The sequence below is a fragment of the Miniopterus natalensis genome, chromosome 12 (assembly GCF_054644295.1).
Source record: "Miniopterus natalensis isolate mMinNat1 chromosome 12, mMinNat1.hap1, whole genome shotgun sequence".
Lineage (NCBI taxonomy): Eukaryota > Metazoa > Chordata > Mammalia > Chiroptera > Miniopteridae > Miniopterus > Miniopterus natalensis.
The window spans coordinates 50,955,497-50,978,753 of record NC_142092.1 but is presented as its reverse complement, the minus strand read 5'-3'; the positions used below and the strand labels follow the sequence as shown (position 1 = coordinate 50,978,753).

The window sequence follows — 23,257 nt, the reverse complement described above, 5'->3', positions numbered from 1 at the left end:
AAACAAAATTTTATTTGAAAAATCCAACTTATCAAATGAGTTCTTCAAAATAGGTTTAACAAGTGATAAATAGATGGAAACTCCTGGTCTACACTCACAGAGTTAAGAACTGGGAGAGTTCATTCTTTGTCTCTAAAATCTATGGTGTTAGAGACAAAGAACAGAATAAGCAAACATTTCATCCAAGATTTCTGATTTATGACTTCCATGACTATTCCCCTAGGTACCAGCTGCCTTTGAATACAGATCTGCCTGATGGAGTCATAGGTACACTCCTTGAAAACCACAGAACGCTCAAAATGACAATCACGAAAAGAGAAATACCTAGAAGAAAACAAGCCAAGATCAATTACAGTACCTTGGATTTGAATGACTACATGGTCATATAAGGAACTATCAATTCAACAAAGAAAACAAGTTCCACAAGACATGTTTTCTATGTATTTACTTGTAATCGAAAGGCAGAGATTAAGGGCCCTAACAGCCAGGCATCAACAATCAGACTTGGTATAAATGAATTAAAAAGTTTATTAGCCATAGAAAAAAATTGATTCCTTAAAATCAATTCTTAAGTTCCCTGTAAAACAGTAAGCTTACAGAAAATTTCTTTCTCATGAACAGAAAATCACTATGCTTTTGGTCCAAGATATATTGGTTTTTTGTCTCCTCCTTCAGATGACGGATGTAGCCAAATCTATGAACGAGTGTACTTGCCCCAAATGTGCAACATAAATACAGAAGCGATGAACAGAAGACTCATAACCAATACTGGAACAGGGCCACTGAAAAGAAGAAGAAAAGCATGTTATTTTCAGTAATAATATATTACTATATTTCTAATACTAAAGATTGCTTAGGCATGGAGGGGAGGGGAGAAGAGCACCTAAGAGTCATCCAAGAATATTATTTACAGCATTTACAAATATTCCCAAAATTGTTATTGTGGATATTTTGAAGGTGTGCAGTCAGCATTGCCATTATTTAGATAGGAGGAATCCTTATCTTCTAGTAAAACATACTGAAATTATACAAATAAAATGATCTGATGTCTTGGAGATACTACTCTCTCTAATTTCACATATTTGACATTTTCCATAATAAAAATAAGAAAAACTTTCACAAATTCTATAAGTGCAAATGATCCAATTATAAAACTATTATTTCAAAGTAAGATTTATTTAGACAACCTTCATTGTTTATAATATATTAGGTCTACAAAGATGAAAATCATAAGTTACAAAGTGTTTTCAAATATATGATCCCACTGATTAACAAACTCATGACTCAGGCAAAACAGATACTAATCTCATTTTATAAACAACTAAAACTGAGGCCAGAGAGATTATTACTTGCCTCGGAACACGCAGACAGATGAAAGGAGAGATCTGAACTCAGGTTTTCTGATTCTACACATACTGCTCATTTTACTGCTTTAAGATTCCCATTTTAAGGACAAAACATTCTAGGTAACATGTGTTAAGTGTGATTCATACTTATGAGTTTACTGTAGGAAGGAAATAGATTTTACACTTCAGCCCTTCCCTAAACCATTAACTTTAGTGAAATGTTATGGGCTCTGCCTTTTTTACTCTTCCTGCCAACACCAGTTTAGAAGAATTCAAGATGTCACATCACCTCCCAGATACAACTGGATACAAGTGTAAAAGACCCCAGAAACCTTTATTAAGGCAGTGGAGTAACCCAGTGGCACAGTGGAGTAACAGAGTCCTCCGGTAGACAATAAACAATGCACAGAGATTGATATTCTTGCTACACTATTTTGTTCTTCCAAAATTTGTACAATTACAGGAGTCAACAAATTTTAAAATACATGGGAAGAGATTTTTATCACGTTGCACTCAACCAGAGCCCCTACTTTAAAGCAACGTTAGAGTAACAGCCATAGTGCATAAAGCTGAGAGTGCAGCTCTCAGGGTCCAAGTGCCAGAGTTTGCAAAACAACTCTGTCGCTTATGAGCTGTGACTGTGGCCCCATTACTTACCTTCTCCAAGCCTCAGTTTCCTCATCTGTAAAGTAGGGATAATCACAGTACCTCTCTCATTGGGTTACTGAGGCATTAAATAAATTAATACATAACCAATGCAGGTTTATAATAAACTTGCAGGAAATGTTACTATTATCAACCTGAAAAAAATTCCAAACTCCTACAAAGAGCCAACAACAAACTCTAAGATGTTACTTGACTGCTCCAAGATGTGGATTTGTGGATACAAATTCCCAACTGTGTCCTTTTACTGTCTCTGTGGTATGATGAAACTGTGCTTTAGGACACTTCAAGGAACAGTTTCTAGATTCCTGGGAGTACTCAAGCAGTAGCAATGAGCAAGCCTGGCTGCACAACAGCAGAAAGCCCAGAGCCAGCACAAGCCAGACTCACCCACAGGAGAACAGCTTTTACCACCTTCTTAAAAAGGGTTTAAAAGGAGTCCCCTGGATCCCTTAAAGAGCAAGGGGCTTCAAAATTTCTCTCTGAAATACTCAGAAAAATTACCTTTAACAAAGACCAAAAGGTTGTCTGAATGCTGCCAACTCATATATTCCCGACCCCAAGAGTTACTTCCTGAATACATTCTCACCTTAACACACAAGTCTTTAAATTTGTGACCCAAGACAAGCTATTGGTCAAATTAATTAAACTAATGCAAATAAATCTAATTTTGTCTCTTTTCTAGCAGACAGACATATGGAGCACAGGACTGAACAGTCAGGATGTCTGGTTCCAGCTCTTGCTAGAACATAACTTTGCCTCTCTAAACCTGAGCTTCTGAACCTGCAGTGTTATGCAAATAAGAGTAGTCATTATTACAATTCTTCATCCACTGGGTTGAGTCAGGAAACAGCTGTAAACAGTGGTGTCCTGGAGCTTACTTGATGAGAAACCTGCCACATAGTACCAGAAACTCTGGAAAAGTGAGGTGAGCAAGGCATGGGGACAGGGGTCCCCCATATTCCCATTTCCCATCACCTAACAAGCACTCTGAGGCCTAAGAACTTGGAAAGTGATATGTGACCCTTTAAGATCTACTCACCACCCACAAAAGGCAAGAAGGCCAAAGAACTTTTGGTAACACAGCCTAATGTAGAAACATCCATAATATCAGCTTATGCTTCCACAAGAGCATTGAAAAACCACCCAACTCCTATTCAAATGGTTACTAATCATTCTCAGTATGGGCCAGAACACCAAGTAAAGAGCAATTTCATCTAATTAAGCACTTTTCCCTCTAGTTCTCTCTGTTCCCATCATTTATTTTGGCACAGCTACATGAAGATCTTCCCTTGCTTTCACTCAATCCATGAAGAGATATCATTCCAGGCCCTAAACTAATTGGTTGATATATGGACAAACCAAACCCAGCCCACCTGGCACAAATAAAACTGTTGCATACTATAAATTTCATCAAAGCCAGCACCACCAATGGAAGAGAGAGAGTATCGCCAAACAGCTCTGTGATACTGGACAGAAACACAAGATCTGCTCCCACGACTTACACTTTGAGGCCAGGAGAATCTTCTGTGTAGAATCGCCACATCCCCCCAGTGCCTGCTGAGGTCGTGCGGCCTGCACTCCTTGTTCCGCAGCTGGCATTTTTCCTGTTAAGAGAAAAAAATGTTACAAACGGCCTTTCTTTGGAAACCTTTTTAATGGCATTATAACATATGCTACCATTACATTGTTAAAGAACCAAAACAAGAAAAAACTTTTCCTTTTGTTAGTAAACCCCAAATTCTTGTTTTCACTCCACTGGTCATGATATCATGATAACCACCATGAACTGAGTGCCTGCCGTATGCTAATGCATACACTACACTAACCCTGGAAAGTGGTTACGCTGGAAAGGGTTAATCAAAGTGCCTACCTAAGACCAGCAGTCCTGGCATACAAAAGTAGCCGGACAGCACTTACACCATTGGCCAAGCACAGGCCAAGGGAGCCCTTTCCCTCCTCTCCTCAGTCACTGAGAGGCCCACCCAACTATTCTTCCAAGAAGCACTACTCCAATCCCACTTCTCATCTTGCCCCAGTGCTAGAGTACTACAATATGGGAGTAAGTAGTAAATGTGAGAGAAGTCAGAAAAAATCTTCTTCAGCCCGTTTATAATAAATCCTAGGTAAGGGGAAAGGAAAAGGAGAGAGGGAAAGCCCTATCCCATCACTGCCAGTACACCCTCCCTTAAAATCCCATTCCAGATATCTGTGGGCTACTGATTCTAGATTTTTTGAAAAGAGAAGGGCATAGAGGGAGAAAACAGAAATGAAAACCTTTTCCCTACCATCTCTTCTCACTACCCTCCAAAATCTGATCCTGATCCCCATCTCACCCTGCCATGGCCTTTAGCACACACTCTAGCACAAGAAGCAGGGAGCTTGCCCTGCTGCATGGAATGGAAAAGTGGGGTCCTGGTTCCAGTCTGGGTTCCAGCAAAAGAGCTGTGTCCATGTTAGAAACTTGAGAGCAATTAGTGTCAATCATTTGGGTCTACTATACTGAAAAGATTATATTTCAGACCCATTAATTCTAGGTTATATGGTGGCCTGGGAACTCAGAACTCCATTTGTATGACTGTTTCAGTGCTAAAATGCGAAAACTGATTGTAAACAGCAAACATACTGCGCAGGGATTTACAGAGTAATCCATTCGACTAGAAGAGCTTTAACACAGAGATACAGACATCATTTAACCTGTGGGGTAGGTGCATGATATTTTCCTCCTGTTTGTAAAAGGGAACTTGAGCTAGAGAGTAAATCCAGTATGGATATGTTAAGTCATGGGCTGAGCCAGGACTAGGACCCACATGCTTTCTCCTGTTCTCACAATCTCCCTACTCCAGGTCCTGTCTTCAAAAGTCTCCTATAATTCCAGGAGTTTGAAAGGATCAGTCCAGGCCTCTTTTAAGATTTCTTACATCTACTGACACATGGAATACTGAAGAGGATTTGAAAGTCAGGACCCCTAGAAATACCAAAAATACTCAAAATACCTCCCATCCCTGCCCCTGGAAAGTAGGCAGAGGTTCATAGAGCCCATTTTAACCTCTATCTGGGGTCTATTTTACCCTTTTTATCTGGCCACTGTGTAACTGCCTCCCTCTTCCTATACCTTAACACAATGGTTTTCATAACTGACCTTTTATGTACTTTGTTCTAGCATGATCGCCTTCTGGCTACTCCTCAAAGTCAACCTCATTCCCACCTCAAAGTCTTTACACTTAATCATTCCTTTTGTGTAGAAAACCTATTCCTCCACAGGCCATTGCAGGATCTCCTCCCTTGCTTCTTTCAGGTCTCCACTTAAAGGTCACCTACTCTGAACACCCTATCTAAAACAGCTATCCACCTACACCCTAACCCCACCACTCTCTCTCCCCCACCCAGCCTTACTTTTCTTCATAGCCCTTCTTGCCTGAAATTACCTTATTTATTTGTCTTGCTTACAGTCTCCCACACTGGAATATAAGATTCATAAGGCTAAACCCTGACTATCTTATACACAAATATACCCAAAGAGTTGGTACAGTGCCTGGCATGTTCCCTCAATAAATCAATCCCTTACCATTTCTTCTCCAAAGTACTACCTCTACCACCTCACTGAGCCTGGAGAGAGAATGCAAATCTGCACTCTACATAATCCAAAGCATTATCTTCAACTTTTTAAACCATTAGCTTCAACTTTTTTATACAGACTTACAAAGCAGGGATATATTCTTAGGCAGCCAACACCTATGGCATTACACGCATTAAGTAACACTTAAAAAAGTACCAAAATTCTAAAAGGAACACTGTAGTCTCTTCTCAATACATATAACCATGATCTTTCTAGTTATTCTAGCCCCAGCCATGCTGAACCCTACATGACATCAACACCCACACGTTGAGAAGCTGTACCTGTCCTCAAATGTTTACGTTTTTCCATTTCACCTGTGCATCAGTTATTTCATTTTTATTAAGTACGTTATTTTATTATCTTATTTACATTTGATAAATATGTGATTTCTCTTTTTTTTTCTTTAAGAATTCTCAGATGGCCAAACTTCCCTGCCACCGTACTACCAATTCTTATTAACCAGGCCCACTACCTACAGGACATGTTTTCCATTCCAGCACAAAGAATCTCTGAAATACAGGGTGGACAGGGGACAGCAATCCAAACCCATGTAACTTAAACCACAGCTTGACATACTTTCTAGATGGTCCAACCCAGCCTTCCCTTGAACACAGTGACAAGGAACTCTCAATTGTTCAGGACAATCTTACCATGTCCTCACAGTTGTATCCGAATCACTTTCCTCTACGCTGAAAAGTGTCTCGTGTAAATTCAAATTATTAGTTTTATATTTAGCAACTGTAGCCAACAAGAAAAATCTCATCACTCTTCACATCCTTATGAACAGTTTTCATGTATCCCTTCAAGGTCCTACCCTCTTCTAGATAAAATCCCACTAGTTCCTTCAAAACTCCCAAGACAACAGGGTTCCTTCCTTCACTCATCCTTCCTTTATTAAGACCTCACAGTAGAAGAGACTAAGTTGGGCAGTTTCTTTCAAAGTCTAAGAAACAAATGCTATTACCACCATTCGAATGAAATGCTTTGAGAGCAAAAGGCAAGACAAGTAGCTACTGCTACTTTGGGAGTCAGGGAAGGCCTCAAGACAAAATAACCTCTGAACTTAGTTTTAGGAGAATAAATAAAAATTGTGTAAGTGTGGGGGAGGTGGGGTGAGGTTCAGAAAATAGTAGTAAGTTCACTACTGCTAGACTGCTGGATCACAGGAGAGAGGGAGAAGAGAGGCTGACAGGCTGAAAAACCACCAAAAACCTTGCTATTCCTCCCCCCCCTTTTTTTTTTTTTTTTTAATTCAGCAAAAAGAAACTAACAGAGAAAATAAGCAGAAGAGTTAACAGAACTGTAGAACAGGATGGACTGGAGTGGAAACGGCCTGGAGAGAAGAGTGATGTAGAAACGTGAAAGCCTAGATGACAGAAGCTGACGGCTACATTGGGGCAGTAGAAATGCAGACGAACAGAAATGATGAGCAGTTTACTGTGTATAATTTAAAGTCTGACAAACGACTGGATAGAGACAGAGGTAAGAAAAATCCAAGACGACGCTGAAAGTTCTGGCTTTGGGTCGAGCGCCATATGGAAGCGGAGAAATGTAACCGGGGGCGGGGCGGGGATGATGGGGACGCTGAGTTTGCGTCCCACAAGTCTGGTTAAACTGGGTGGTATGGGGCCTGGTTCAGAGACACCAGTTCAACGACACCAGTTTTTTCAAAGTTGTCTCCGATCCAATTCCAACTTAACTTTCCTTTTTTTAAGTGGCAGCCAAAACTGTACAAGGAGAAGAAAATATCGCCTCCCTCTCTCGACACAGAAGGCCCTTTACTCCCACGGCCACGTCGCCTGAGGCTCACTCCGTCTTTGTGAATCTTAATATCCTGGGGTCTCCTCCTCGGGACCGGCGGATTCTCGGGCCCCCTCTCCCAGGCCACAGCCAAGAGGTTCGCAGGGCTCCTTACCTCTGCCGGACCGTGGAACCCGCCGCCCGGGCGGCCACCGCTTTACTGGGGGAGCGTCCCGAGGAGCCCACGTTGGTGCCACTTGGGGTTGGACCAGGCTGTGGGGGAGGCAAGGAGACAGACGGGTGAGCACCGCCCGCCCACCCCCAGTCCCCAGCCCCCAGGCCCCGGCAGCCCAGACCCGCGCTCGCCCAGGAGGGTGGGGAAGGCAAGGGAGCCGCGGGAGGAGGGCGAGGCGTGAGGCAGAAGTCGGGGCGCCTGAGAGAGACGGGGACTCAGCGGGGACTGCCGAGGTCGCCATACCATGCTGGAAACTGGAGGGTGGCGGGGGGGAGAAGCAGACGGCAGGGAAGCAGCGGAGCCTTCAGTAGACCAGCCGCTGGAGACACTGGTCCAGTCCCCGCCCCAGACCTGCTGGCAGGGCCCCTGACTCCAAGGACGCTTGGGTTGTCCTACTATATGCCTGTAGAAATTGTGCTACAGGCGACTCGGTCAGCTGCTGTGTGGGAAGTACTGACCTTCCGACTTCTTCCTTTAGATCACAGCGTCCTTCGTAGAGCCCAGTTCCTACCAAAGGGGGGATACAGCCATGGTAGGAAGAGAACTTTTCCCCGGCAGTTGCTAGGCGCCCGCAGGTCTGCGCCGACGTGGCCTAACCGACGCAGGCGCCGCGGGGCATGCGCGGCCCCGCCCGGCCAGCGGGAAGCGGGGGAGGGAACCAGCGCGCAAGTGCCTACAGGCGTCGGGCGCCGGCTGGACACCAGGCCCATGGCGGGGAAGCGGGCCCAGGACGAAGTGGGTCCCACGCCATCCGTGCTGTTCCTGCACCCAGACCTGGGCGTGGGTGGCGCCGAGCGGCTGGTGCTGGATGCGGCGCTGGCCCTGCAGGCGCGCGGGTGTAGCGTGAAGATCTGGACCGCGCACTACGACCCGGGCCACTGCTTCGCCGAAAGCCGCCAGCTGCCGGTCCGCTGCGCGGGGGACTGGCTGCCGCGCGGCCTGGGCTGGGGCGGCCGCGGCGCCGCGGTCTGCGCCTACGTGCGCATGGTCTTCCTGGCGCTCTACGTGCTGTTCCTCGGCGACGAGGAATTCGACGTGGTCGTGTGCGACCAGGTGAGGTGACCGCGCCGCGCTCCCTGCTGCACTGTGGCGCGCGGTGCGTGACCGCCGAGGACCTCTCCCGGGCTGCGGGTCGAAAAGGTTGGAACTGATCTGGAGAGCTCGGAGCTCGGAGTGACTGTGGTTCTCGATCTTTAGTGTGGACACATTTAAGTTGCACATTACAGTGCCCCACCCCGAGGAGCTTCATCCAGAAGCCCTGAGGTGGGGCCCCAAAACCTGCATTTTTCACTGTCACGTCTCGCGATTCTGCAGCAGATGGGCCTTGGGTCTCTCTCTAAGAAACACTAACGTTAGAAGTCAGCATTCAGTCACCTTTTACTTCTGAGTAACTCGTATGCCTTCCCTCTTTGCATTATTCCTGTTGACACTTTCTAGGCCATGTGCATCACACTGTAGCCTTTGCAGCCAGGTTACCCTACTCCTCAGCAGTGTCCTGTGTTAAAACACCAAGCTAAACATGCCATGTCCCCATAAAACTTAAACGTGGCTCTCCATTAGTCTTTGTAGAAAAGTCCAAATTATTTTGCTTGGTAAAGAATGCCCACCTGAGTCTGGGCTCTAATTATTCTAAACTCCTCTGTCCCTCGCCCTCACACCCCCCCAAATTTTTATTTTATCAAGTAACATTTACTAGGTCTAAAAAGTCAGATAGTTTAAAAGAGTATAATATGCCTGACCTGCGTGGCTCAGCGATTGAGCATCGACCTAGGATCCAAGAGATGGAGGTTCGATTCCCAGTCAGGGCACATGCCCGGGTTGTGGGTTCGATCCGCATTCGGGGCGTGCAGGAGGCAGCTGATCAATGACTCTCATCATTGATGTTTCTCTCTCCCTCTCCCTTCCTCTCTCTCTAAAATCAATAAATATATATATGTATAATATAAAAGTCACATCCCAGTTCCTCTCCCTAAAGACAGCCACATGTACAATAGAGCATTTTGCTTTGGTGCACATTGGATGTTATCAACCATTTTAATCTTTGCCACACTAATGGGGGAAATGGCATCACATTTGTATTTGTGTTTCTTTAATTATAACTCATGAGTTACTTTTGATCTTCTTTGCTTGTGTGGAAGATATTTTTGAGAAATGTGGACATGTTCCAAACACCCTGCATTTCTAACGAGTTCATAAGCATGAGACAGCATGATATAGAGAAAAAACTGAGCTCAGAAGCAGGAGACCTGAATATAAGTTCCATTTATCTGCTATTTTATGACTTTAAGTAGCTTTGGAAAGCTCACCTTCAGGTATTAAGTGAGCTGGAGATTGAGTGATTTGTAAGATTATCCAACAGGAAAGTTTAGTAATGCCAGCATGTAGTTCATGCTCAGTAATGATTATAGTTAATATTTATTGAGCACATACTACACTAAATTCTTAAGTGTTTTACATATCCCATTGTATTTAATAATCACAAAAAAACATGGGTTTTTTGGTACTATAATTGTCACCATGTTACAGAAGAGGAAACTGAGGCCCAGAGAGAGGTAGAACTTGATCATGGTCACACAACTAGCTAGTAGAACTGAGATTCAGACTCTGGCCATCTTGATTCCAGAGCTTGCATTCTAAACTACTATAGTTCATTCAGTTCCTTAGGAGGAGAAATATACTAGATCTGCTCTGTCCAGTATGGTAGCCATTAGCCACAGATGGCTATTGAGCACTTGAAATGTTGCTAGTCTGAACTGAGATGTTCTGTAAGTGTAAAATACTTGCCTGATTTTAAAGAATAAATGTGAAAAATAGTGTAAAGTATCTCTAACTTTTTTAGCATTGATTACGTTTTTCAGTGGTAATATTTTAGGAAAATAAAATATATTAACCCTTTAAAAATTTTAATGTTGTTACTAGATTTTCATTCCCATTGGACAGTGCTATTCTAGAGGAAACACTGGACTTGCAGCTTGAAATATTTAGCACACATCCAGAAAATATCTACCAGCCTTTAATACACCAGGCATTGGACTGGGTGAGAATCTATAAGAACACAAAGCAGAATGAGACATTGCCCATGAGGAGCCCACAGACTAGTAGGGAGGGTGGGTGTCTGTACTTTTGATTTAGTTGAAGTTTAGTTCACCAGCCACTTTATCTGTTTATTTTTGCTTTGGTTAGGTGTCTGCCTGTATCCCAGTCTTCAAGCTGGCCAGACGGCGTAAGAAGATCTTGTTTTATTGTCACTTCCCAGATCTGCTTCTTACCAAGAGAGATTCTTTTCTTAAACGTCTATATAGGGCCCCAATTGACTGGATAGAAGAATACACCACAGGCATGGCTGACTGCATCTTGGTCAACAGCCAGTTCACAGCTGCCATATTTAAGAAAACGTTTACGTCCCTATCTCATATAGACCCCGATGTCCTCTACCCATCTCTGAATGTCACCAGCTTTGACTCAGCTGTCCCTGAAAAACTTGATGATCTAGTCCCCAAGGGGAAAAAATTCCTGTTCCTCTCCATCAACAGGTACGAAAGGAAGAAAAACCTGACTCTGGCACTGGAAGCCCTAGTAAAGCTGCGTGGAAGATTGACATCCCAAGATTGGGACAAGGTTTATCTGATCATGGCTGGTGGTTATGATGAGAGAGTCCTGGAGAACGTGGAACACTATCAGGAACTGAAGAAAATGGCCCAGCAGTTTGACCTTGACCAGTCTGTGACCTTCTTGCGATCTTTCTCGGACAAACAGAAAATCTCACTCCTCCATGGCTGCACGTGTGTGATATACACACCAAGCAATGAACACTTTGGCATTGTCCCTTTGGAGGCCATGTACATGCAGTGCCCAGTCATTGCTGTCAATTCAGGCGGGCCTTTAGAGTCCATTGTCCACAGTGTTACAGGGTTTCTATGTGAGCCTGACCCAGTGCACTTCTCAGAAGCAATAGAAAAGTTCATCCATGAACCTTCCTTAAAAACCACAATGGGACTGGCAGGCAGAGCCAGGGTGAAGGAAAAGTTTTCCTCTGAAGCATTTACAGAACAGCTCTACCAATATGTCACTAAACTGCTGGTATAGTCAGATGTTTTTAAGGTCTTTATGCTATATTCGTTAATGTCATTTTATAGATTGTAGACCCAGTTTTGAAACCATAAAAGAAACCTAGAATCTAGTGTTGAAGAGTTTAAAAGAAAAAAAATACGCTTGAATCTGAGCCACCTTCCTATATACCACACCTTCCCAACTCCTTTTTCAGAAAAACAATATATTTTACGTTAAAATAATTATGAGTCTTACCAGTGTTGATTAAGATATAATTCCATGTGTTAATTCTATTTTCTCTAGACTATTGCTGCTCTGCCTACAAATTTTGAGTCACACTGTGCCATAATTGGTTTTGATAGTTCATCATCAAAGTTGAAGAATTTGGCTTCATAACAGAACAGGGTCACTCTAGTTCCCAGAATCAATGCACCTAAGTGTTCCCTGCCCTCTGTTGGGAAATTTTGGTTAGTCATACCTTTGCCTGGATCCATAGCAAGAATGCTCTGTATTTTTTTACAAAGACAATTTTATTGTATTTTTGCACACTGAGACAAGCCAGTAAAAGATGTTTATCAGAGGAAAAGACATAAAATATTAAATTTTGGCTTCCATGATCCACATGTAGATATGACAGCCAAGCCTGAAGTCAGAAACTAAGAGTAAACTGGATGTTGAAGTGAAGAAGGAATGTCGCCCTGGCTGGTTTTGCTCAGTGGTTAGAGCATCAGCCCACGGACTGAAGGGTCTCGGGTTCAATTCTGGCCAAGGGCACATACTTTGGTTGCAGGTTCAGCCCTGGTCAGTCGGGGCACATGCAGGAGGCAGCCAATCAATGTGTCTCTCTCCCATTGATGTTTCTGTCTCCCACTCTCTGAAAAAACAATGGAAAAAATATCCTCAGGTGACGATTAAGAAAAGAAGGAAATGTCACTCATGTAAGGTGCATATTGCTTAGGGTTTATTTCCTAGTGTCATCTGATTCATCAGCTTTGTTAATATTTGTGTGGTATTAAGTAAGATCCTCCTAAATATAAGGCACAAATGCTTTTTCCCCTTCAAGGCCCCTGCTGTGGAGCTTTCTTTGACCCTCTACCCACTTCCCAAAGTGGGAGTGACTTCCCCTCCCATGCAGTCTACCCTTTTCATGGCATCAACCAGTCAGTTCATTATTTACCTATTGGTCTAAATACAAATAAACATAAAGCACTTTTCCACCAACCTTTAAAGCTAAATTTTTTAAAAATAGCACAGGTCACTAGCCAAAGGCTGCACATTAATCCACTAAGCACAGACCTGAGAGCCTTGGGCAAATTGCTTAATCTCTGTGTCTCAGCTTCTTCGGCTGTAAAGTGGGGTAACTGTACTATTATGCTTTTCTTATGGGGTGTTTATGATGGATTACAATACCAAAAGGAGTTCTTTAAAAGGAATGTCAGGTATATTGCCTTCTATGGAATGAAAAGTTCTGTTGTTTTTCCTTTGGTATTGGGAAACCTTAGGTCCAGTAAAGTAGGTCATCCCTGTTCTGTGGCGTGGTGCGTGTGTTTCTCAGGGAACCACAACCTCAGAAAAGCCTGGTGACTCTGACTGCTGGGTTTAGGACAGACAGACTCAGCTTTGATTCATAACAGATCATGCTCTGATCCATAACCTGTGCTTACCCATTCCAAGCACTAAAACTTTTGCCTGTTTCACCATTTTTTTGGCAGATCCTCCAAAATGGGCAACATGGGTTCGTGGGCCTTCAGTTTAACTTACCTTCATTGTCTGAAGCCCTAACCGGTGACAATAAGAGCATAGATTTGGGAGAGATGCAGAGCCCTGCCTGCCAGGAGCTTCCAGCCTCTGATGCATTGATCCCTGGGCTTCTGGATCTAGGATGGCACTTTGTCCACAGGAGGTGTTTACAGCTTCCAAAACTAAGCAGAAGTTAGGGGAAATGGAGTATGAGACACTGACTTGAATAGTAACTCTAGCACTTACTGCATGCTGGGCATATGAGATGCACAGCAGACAACCCATTGAATCCTAGAAGTTGCATGAGGGTAGGTGGTCATCCCTTTATGGACATAGTTAAGCAACTTGCCTCTGTCACACACAGCCTTGGGTGGGCAGAGTCTCAAGGCTCTCTGACTCCAAAGTCCATCCACTTCACCTTTCTTCAGTGTGCATGGGCTCAGTCTCTTGTGCGGTGTGTCTTTAGTGAAACCCCGTCCGCAGCACTGCAGTTGCATCATTCAGGTCCTCGGGTTTAGAAAGGCTTTGCTATTCATTTTCCCTTTTCATCTTCAGAGCAATCTTGTGAGGTGGATATGATTATCCCCCATTTTACACACAAAGAAGCTCAGAGATGAAAGACTTGCCCAAGAACACGTAACTTAAAAGTGAGTGAGCCAGGATTCAACCCATGGTTACCTCTTCCGTCCAGCACCACACATACCAGAATTTCTCAGCCTGCACACCTTTAATACCATAAATGCCCTTTAATTGCCTTATGAAATTAAAGATAAATACAGCCTTGAGTCATATCAAAGTGAGGGGACAAGATGCTCTTCTGTCTTCAAATTAGTCCTCAGATCCTAAAAGATGCTAATGTCCTGCACCCACCCCATTGCTCTATACCAACCCCTATGAGAATCACTATTGAGGCCACACTGCCTGCCCTCCCTGTAGCAGACATTGGGTCTTTCAAAGTCCTAGTAGCGTTATCAAGGTCATTTTCTTACAGGAAGCAGAAATTCAAGCTAGCTTAACACCAAAGATTTTGAGTTGGGTGTTTGAAAGAATCCAAGCCAGAATATAGAGTCAAACTCCAACACTCTATGCTTGTCAGAAGGACTGGAGTTTGGGTGGGGCTCACAGTAAGGGTGACTGACCACTTGGCCTTGTTACCCAGCAATATGACCACAAGCAAATGCTGAAATATCTTGCAGGAAGCATTATCACTAGTCCAATCACAGATGACATTTGAGACAAATATAGTCTAAAAGATCTGCTCAGGGTGTGTGTGTATGTGTGTGTGTGTATGTTGAGGTCTTACAGGGGGCACCAATGTAGCATAGATGTGACATTTCTGTGGCCGGTTACTCTCCAAAGAAGTTAGGCAGAATTAGAACAGATTGGCCTTTTGTTTTCTGTGTTACTGGACCTAGAATTCCAACTTTTGAGAAGGTGTCCTGATGGTGATAATCTTTAAGTTTCCTTATCTGTTAAATGGGTATAATCAGGTCTAGCCCACCTCACAGGGTGTTTGTGAGGAATGGACAAATAAAAGAGTGCATGAGAGGCACTGAGTCAGTATATGAATGACTGAGACAAAGGATGTGAAGCTGATTTGTAAACTCAGAGTATCGTGAACTTGTGAGGGACAAAGGCAGCCTTTCACAGGCCAGGATGAATTGCCCCGGTTTTTTGCCACCCCAGTGAGTATATAGCAGTGCAAATCTAAGCCAGGGAAAGTCACACCGTGCAGAAATGGGGTACAAACAACCCCAACAAGGACTATTTCCCTCTCAGTGCTTAACACAGTATCAGGAGGTTTCCCATCTGTCAAGGCAGTGAGACTGAAGTAAGGATAAACCAATAGACCAACCCAACAGAATAGAGGCCTAAAATAGATCCACACATATGTAGTCAACTGATTACTGCCAAAGGTACTGAGATAACTCAATGGGGAAGACAGAATGTTTTCAAGAAACGGCCTGGAACACTTGGATATCTGTATGGAAAATAATGAACCTTTAACCTCAACTACATACAAAAATGAACATGAAGTGGATCATAAGCCTAAACATAAAAGCTAGACTGCAGAACTTAGAGAAGAAAACAGAAAATCTCCAGAAACTTGGGGTAGGCAAAGATTTCTTGGTACCCAAAAAGCACAAAGCATAAAGGGAGGAAAAACCTGATAGGATGAAATTTATAAAAATTAAAAACTGCTCTTCAAAGGACACTGCTGTTGTTTTTTAATGAAAACACAAGCCACAGACTTGGAGAAAATATTCATTATCAGTATATGTGATAAAGACCTGCATCCAAGATATGTAAAGAATTCTTACAATTCCAAAGTAAGAGGACAAACAACCCAAATTTTTTGCTGGGCAAAATATAGGATATCCCCCAAAAATGTATACACACACTGAATAATTATAAAGGCAGTGTATATTAAAATACATTTCAATTTCAAAATTGAGCTATCAGCTGTTAAGGTGTGTATACAGTTTTTGGGGACACCCTGTACATGAATGGCCACTTCACAGAAGATATCTGAATGGCCAGTTAACATGTTAAGATGCTCAACATCGGTGGTGATCAAGGAAATGCAAATTAAACCTACAATGAGATACCAATACGCACCCATAAAGTGAATGACTCAGTAAAAATGTCGGTGAGCATGTGGAGCGGTTGGAACCCTCATACGTTCCGAAATGGAAAGCAGTTTGACTGCTCCTTGTAAGGTTAAACGCAACACCTACCCTACAACCCAGCAAGTCTACTTCTAGGTGTTTTGCTTAAAATAAGGAAAACCTATCTAAACAAAGACTTTTATTCACATATTCATAGCAGCTTTACTCATTAATAGTCAAAAATTAAAACACCCCAAGCATCCATCAATGCGCAAATGATAAACACAGTATGGTGTGTTCATACAATGGAACACCCCGCAACGAAAAGGAATGAACTACTCACAAGCACAATGACATGGATGACTCTCGAAAACACGCTGAGCGACAGAAATCAGACACAAAGGAGTTCATATTGTGTGGTCCCATTAATATGAAACTTTAGAGAAAAAATACCTAATCTATAGTGACAGAAAGCAGATCATTGTTTGCCAGGCCCAGGGTGAGAGCGAGGTTGACTAGGGAAGAACACAAAGGAATTTTTTTGGATTATGGAAATGTTTTGTATCTTTATCATGGTGGTGGTTATAATGGTGTAAAATTTGTCAGAACTAATAAAATGTATGTTTTAAATGAGTGTGCATTATTGTATGTAAATTATACCTCATAAAGTTAAGGTGTTTTTTTTTAAAAAAAAAAAAAAAAGCACATGTGCTCTAGTTCCATTTTTATAGGAAATAAAAGGTTTTCTAAATGAGTGTCAATGTATATATGACTATATAATTATAAAAGTTTGTGAGAATATATACCCAGGTGGTAACATTGATTATAAAAGTTTGTAAAAGTCTTTTCAGTCTTAAAAGATGAGTGTGATGATCAGTATGGATTACATTTTTCTTTCGTTTGCTTGTATTATTTTTATATTCCAGTAGTTGGTTTTCTCATAAGAAAAAAAAATTGAACATAAAAGAAAGAATAAAGTAATCCTATTGGTCATGTACGTTTTTACAGCACAGTTTTGCACATTTGTTTTTCCAACTATTTCCCTGTTTGTGATGTATAGTTTGTTCTAATTAATCCCTTATTATTATATGTTTAGATTACTCTTTTTGCTACTACAAACAGCCTAGAGGAAAAATAATTGACTTTATATTCTAAAAGCAAATATTTAACATTTTAAAAAGTAAATTTTAAAAAAACATAGAAAAAATAAGAAAGTAGACATATGACATGACAAAATTGCCTAGCAGTACAAGAAAAAAAAAGCGATTAAAAAAATTACTAACTGATGATGTTTCTTTTCAAACCAACTTACTGTGTTGATCAGCTTGCTTTCAGCCAAATTGTATGCTCCCTTTGCATGTGAAACTGGGAAACCTGACTTAACACTTCAATTTAACAAACACAGTATCATATGTCAGGACGTATGTACCATTATTTAAATTTTTTAACAAGGTGACTATTAGGACTCTTTTGGTTGGGTTTCTGACTAATACAGTTTATAACTGTAAAAAGGGGAAAAAGCAAGAAAAGAAAATTCTTAGGAAGCTGCAGGAGGAGATCATGTCATTCAAGGAAAATCTTCCTACCTGACCCAGGGAAGTGGAGGGATATGGCTAATCTTGAGGTTCCAATGGAACCTGGAACTTGAAAGCCACCAGAACAGCATGTTTTTATAAAAGACTTCTTTGTAGACCAGTTCCTAACTCTTGCCAGGGAATGTGACCTCCAATAACAACCAAGACCTCCATCTTACCGTTTGTCCGAGGAACGGGCCCTCTTTTTCAGAGTCTGAAAAGACAAAAGTGAAGATTCAGATGTCTTCCCTTAAGTTAATGAAGCAAGCCAAGGGGCAAGGTACTGTGGCTCCCCTGGCTCAAGTCGGCTCCCACCAACTGTGGCCAGGATCCAGGGTCACATGGCAGCAGCAATCCTGTAGCTGGGAGAAAGGATCCCCTGGCGCACAGAGAAGAGAATAGGAAGCAGTTCCCAGAAGGTGAGTTAGGCAGATAAAGAAGGTGTCCTCTCCAGTATTCAAAGTAGAGACCCCTTAAAAACTTGCACCCAAGGGGCCCTGGCAGACAAGCCATCCCTTCCCACATACCTTTTGCCCATTGCTTCCCTTTCCACAATAAACCTTGCAGTACCTATTTAGGACCTACCTTGTGCATTTGGGGATAAAGAAATACAATTGTTAAGTCTAATACTCTTTGACTTGCATAATTCTACATTGCTTGATATTAAGATTCCCAGACCTTTCTTTTTGTTCACATTTGAATAATCATATTTCACCCATGTTTAAATTTTTAATAGTCCTTTGTGGGGGGTTGTCTAATAAGCAGAGAAACCTTGGGTTTAGGAGTTTTTTCTTCATACCATGAGTATTGGCCTTTAATGCTTTATTAGACATTAATAAAGACTACTGGGGTTGCTCTTATTACACCTTTTTACAGATAGATATATATCCTTTCTACCTTCCCTTTTTTCCTTAAAAAAGACACCATTTCTTCCCTCTTTATACTTTTGCTCTGCATTGATGCATTCTGTTATCCCATTGTTTCAATGTAAATAACTTCCTTCAAACACTCTAATCTTTTGATGTCCGCTTAGACAATATCCTTGCTGCAGTTGTTTAGACTGATTTCAGTACAATCAACTGGTCTCAAGTTCTTATCAACCATTTGTTCGTATTTTAGAATCATTGTCCCCTTCGTGCTGAACACACCTTTGAGTAACATTTCCTTCAGAGAGAATATCTGTATTTGCATAATTATCCCCATTGCCTTTACATATAAAAAACATGACTCTATGTACGTGAAATTCTTGAATCCCTTGTTTTTCTTTCAAAGCTTTGCAAATGTTGTGTATCACCTTCCAGGGCAGCTTTTCCTCAAGTACGTTCTGGAGAAAATAAGCTCTGAAAGATGCTCCAGGAAAAAGGCTCCCATGGTCTTACAAGTACAGGAAACCCTACAACCAGAAAAGGCCAGGCAAAGTAGCACAGTAAAGGCCATGAGATGTCCTGAGGTAATGAAGATGCTTTAACCTTATTTCCAGAGTATCCAAGCTATTTGACCACAGTAATATTGAAAGAGAGCAAATGACCAGTAATACGGTAATAGTTAACCTTAGCTGAGCCTTTATATGAGGCAGGCACTCTTCTGGGACTTACTCTTTTATATCAACTCTTTGGATCCTCACAGCAGCTCTATATCGTTGATAGAATTTTTCAACCCATTTTTAACACATGAGAAAACTGAGGCACCAAGAGTTTAAGAAAATAAGCTAGAAAATGGCAAATTCGAACCCAAGGAGCCAGCTCCACATGACTCCCAGCCTTAGGCGCTGGCAGGTGAGGGCAAGACAAGGGCAACTTCTATACCTTTCCCAAGTCTGGAAAACATAACAACACATCTCTCTGCACCAAAAAGAAAAGGGAACTTTCCACCCCACCGTCCCTGTGGCAAAGGCACTTTGGGGGTAATCTGATTGTCGTCAGCTCGAGAGCTCAAACTCTGCTGCTGGCCAAGGTCCAGGACCCATCACTGGCCACTCATCACCTCATCAGTGCAGCCTCCTGGACTGACGGGCAAAACAACATCCAAATATTCATTGCACATCTGTGCCAGGCAGATTATACATTAGCAATTCAAATCTGGTCCGTGTGCCGGCAGTTTCTGAAAATGTGTCTGTTTGGGTGAGATGCCTCGTTGTCTGGGACGGATAATAAGGCAACTGGGTCTAATCTTGAAAAACAATCAGCCCATCTTTCGAAGGTGACTGGCTGTGTGTGTTCTTGCCCTGGCAGCGCTGGAACAATGGCCCCGTAATGCACTCGACTCAGCTGGCAATGAAGTCCCATCCTGATTAGTAGCCCTGGCTGGTGTCAATCACCACGAGATGCACCATTGTCCTCGGGTCCCCAACACAGTTTATTTACAGGAAAACAAAGGCTTTGGGGAGCTATGGCTGCTTCCCAGAGATTGCAAAATAGATTGAGCTGTCAAGCACACAAAGTAGATGAAGATTAATGAGTTGTGCGGACAATAAATATGATGAGATGACCATGAATATGCTAATGGGCATTATCCATATACACCGTAATTGCTACCAAAATTAAAAGGTGGCATGAAGGAGATGGGTCACGAGGTGACAGGAAGATAATCTTGGATGCCTGAGACGCTCACCCCAGATAAGACCCTCTACAGGTTTCCTTTCCCCGATGAAAACCATCCCTAAGCGTCATTGTTGTAAGCTGTCTGAATAGGCTCCTTTCAAACAGGGATGTAAGGGGTGGGGTGAGAGGGGGGAGCTGGAAAAGTTACTTTAGGGAAAGGTGTAATTAGAATAAGAAAGGTGCTTATCAAAGGCAAGAAGCGATCAGCTGTCAGGCTGCCTCCTCTCCCCCGGGGACAGAACTGATGGGGGATGTCACTTCAAACTTCAGACCCCTTCCCACCCCAGAGCCACGAGGATTATTACAACTATGAGAACGATATTTAGATCACTTTCGGGGAAGAGTGAATGAATTGTCAAAGTATTCAAATACGCTGATGATTTTTAAAAAAATAAACTTAATAGAGAAATTGGAAGAACATAATGTTTAAAGGAAAATGACATTTTGTTTCCGTAGATGATTCGATGTGGGAAAATCTACATCCTGTAGAATGTGGCACGACTGAGTCCCACCCAGGCTTGCAGCCAGCCGTTCTCTGGCCCATTCACCCCGTCTTCCTTTCCACCCCATGTCTGTGGGTGGCGGTTAAGTTAGCATAACAACATACTGAGGTGATGCTGAGGCCATAGAACTAGAAAGACAAAGGTTCTTTTGTCTCAGAGTTTCTCTCCTCCATAGCACCTGGGAGCCTGGACCTCATCCCCAGAGGTCTGTGGAGCATCACCCCCTGATTGTAAGGACTCCCCTTTGCTCCTTCAGGATAGAGACCAAACACGTGTACTCGGCCTCCACCAGGTGAAGGGGAGCAGGATGGAACCAGGGTTTCAGGAAGAGGGCAGAAGGGAAGAAAAGAGGAAGGGGGGTCAGGAGAAAGAAGAGGTCCCAGAGACTGCTCGAGGCTGACTCTGTATGGGCTGAGATCCACCTAACAGGGGGAAGGAAGGAATTTTGCACAAATCTATGAAACAACCTCACAGAAAAGGGTGGGAGAAAAAGGGGCTGCCCTGAGTAATTATGGAAATTAGTGTCTGTAAAGCTAAAGGCAAAGGAATGGCACATAAGCACTTCATTCTGCTTGACAAGTTGTTTCCCATGGGGGTGGGGGTTAACAATTCTGAAACCGCTACACATGGGTCCTGGGACTGAACAATTAAATGTAAGCTGACGCCAGGCAGTGGAAGCCAGGTTTCTGGTTGTTGGAGTGGGAGTTTACGGGTGAGCAAGGGGACAAGGCTTAGAGTGATGGATGAAGTTGGAGAGAGCAGTGTGAATTCATGTTGAACTTAATACAGACGTGGATGGTTTCACGTAGAAATAGTTATAGATACGTGTGTAGACACTGGTTAGTGCGCGCGCGCACATTTCCTTGCCTTCCTGGCTTTGTAATCAGACAACCCAGATTCTGGGTCTCTGCTCTGCCACTCTCTTGGTGGCGACATTGGGCAAGGTGACGTTCCGGAGCCTTAGTGGCTAGTGCTTCTCTTTTGCTTTCACATCAGCTCTACAGAGCACTCACCACTCTGTGGTAGGACCACCCATCTGCTGATGTGTCCATGAGCCCACGGGACTGTGTCCTCGGTCACCTCTGGTGGGCACACAGGGGGCAAAGAGAGATGTTTGAATAGATGGAAGCATAGTGATGGTGACAGAGCCACGTGCCTTAGCGAGTGCCCTCGGTTAGTAAGAATTGCTTACTGAAAAACTTCTGTGAACTTGAAGCCAAAGAGAGATGGATTCCAGTCCTTCTGCCACTTGTCAGCAGGGTGACCCCTGTGCAAGCACTGACTGTGCAGAGTCTCAGTGTCCTTCTGTAACGGGGGGCCGATAAGGAAGCAGACTCCGTTAGATGGCTGCCCAATGGTATCAGTTTGAAACTGGCAACTGCAGAAGGGTCGCAAGAACCTAATCAGTGGCGGCCCATTTCATCCTACCTGAGTGAACATGGCCCCTGAGACGAGAGCCTAAGCTCCCCTTGTTGGAAGGAGGCTGCAGAAGGGCCAGCTTTCCTTACAAGATATGGTGCTTGTTGTCACTTAATACGAAGGCGCAGGGCAGGCCCTGCAGAGCCTGGCGACTTTCTTTCAAACAGGGCTCTGCCGTTGGAGCAAACACCGTGCGAGGAACAGAAATGCCTACACTGATCAAAGGTCAGTTTTACTCTTGGTAATTAAACAACAGCAACAAAATCAGAGTAGCTTAAAGCAAAACAGCTTTAAAATAATACAAACAGTATTAGACATTATATCATTTTTGTTTGTTTTCTTGGTAATGATAGTATGTGGTGATGTAAGGGTATGTGTTATTCCTAGGAGATTTGTGCCGAAATATACAGGGGTAGAGATTCAGAATGTCTCGAAATTACTTTCAAATGGTTTTGCAAGATAATCTTTAAATAAATGGAAAGCGAATATGGGAACATGTTAAAGTAGACACTGAGCCTATTGAAACTGGCGACCTCAATGTATTCAGTTTTGTGTTTCTCGTCACCCACACACTACTCGCCACACATCCATTCTCAAGTCTGCCCGGCACACGGTGGACATTCAACGCATTCAGTGAATTAATATTAAAAGTAAAATTCTCTTTACAGGCTAGCATTTACATAACTAAGTAAAGACATGGTTTCAAGCCATTTGCAAAGAAATACCCACTACTAATCACTTTCTTAAGTAAACATAATCCACTTAAAATCATAATTGGCCATTGATTTTTTTTTTCCTCCCAGAGTTTAGCATCAGGCGAGAGCCTACTTGTCCTCTGTCCCAAGAAGCTCAAGCCTGACCCTCCATTCTCAGGAGGTCAGAACCCTGCACCCAACACACCTTTTCCTGGGGCATGTTCCTGCTGCTGCCACTCGGAGTCCCTTCCACAGCAAGACGTTGGAAGCAAACCATGTGGACAGAGGCAATTTGATGGAAAACGGTACCTATGTTGTACATTTTTTTAAAGTGGTTTCAAAGAACTGGAAATGGAAAACATTTATTTCCAACTAGCTTGTAAAAATTAAAGTAGTAAAAACATTGCCCAAGAAGCAATGAACTCTAGTTCACTGTTTGAGAATGAATCAGACACTTTTAAAAG

The 23,257-nt window shown here is 42.8% G+C and overlaps 2 protein-coding genes across 2 annotated transcripts; one reads left to right on the top strand and one right to left on the bottom strand.

The window, feature by feature from the left end:
- Positions 1-430: 430 nt before the first annotated feature.
- SEC61B (SEC61 translocon subunit beta) lies at positions 431-7,927 on the bottom strand. The gene is made up of 4 exons (XM_016223062.2): positions 7,847-7,927; positions 7,544-7,641; positions 3,515-3,616; positions 431-782 (listed from the first exon to the last, which is right to left on the bottom strand). Exons 1-4 carry the CDS (start codon positions 7,847-7,849, stop codon positions 695-697), a joined length of 291 nt encoding a protein of 96 aa, XP_016078548.1. The 5' UTR covers positions 7,850-7,927; the 3' UTR covers positions 431-694.
- A 384-nt stretch (positions 7,928-8,311) lies between these two features.
- ALG2 (ALG2 alpha-1,3/1,6-mannosyltransferase) lies at positions 8,312-11,895 on the top strand. Its single transcript, XM_016222799.2, has 2 exons — positions 8,312-8,656; positions 10,787-11,895. Exons 1-2 carry the CDS (start codon positions 8,312-8,314, stop codon positions 11,687-11,689), a joined length of 1,248 nt encoding a protein of 415 aa, XP_016078285.2. The 3' UTR covers positions 11,690-11,895.
- The last annotated feature ends 11,362 nt before the right edge of the window (positions 11,896-23,257 follow it).

Coding starts and splice junctions, on each gene's coding strand:
- SEC61B (XM_016223062.2), bottom strand. Junction 3,617..7,543: donor GGTTCCACGGTCCGGCAGAG/GTAAGGAGCCCT, acceptor TTCTCTTAACAG/GAAAAATGCCAGCTGCGGAA. Junction 783..3,514: donor GATTCTCCTGGCCTCAAAGT/GTAAGTCGTGGG, acceptor TCTTCTTTTCAG/TGGCCCTGTTCCAGTATTGG.
- ALG2 (XM_016222799.2), top strand. CDS start 8,312: ATGGCGGGGAAGCGGGCCCAGGACGAAGTGGGTCCCACGCCATCCGTG. Junction 8,657..10,786: donor ACGTGGTCGTGTGCGACCAG/GTGAGGTGACCG, acceptor TGCTTTGGTTAG/GTGTCTGCCTGTATCCCAGT.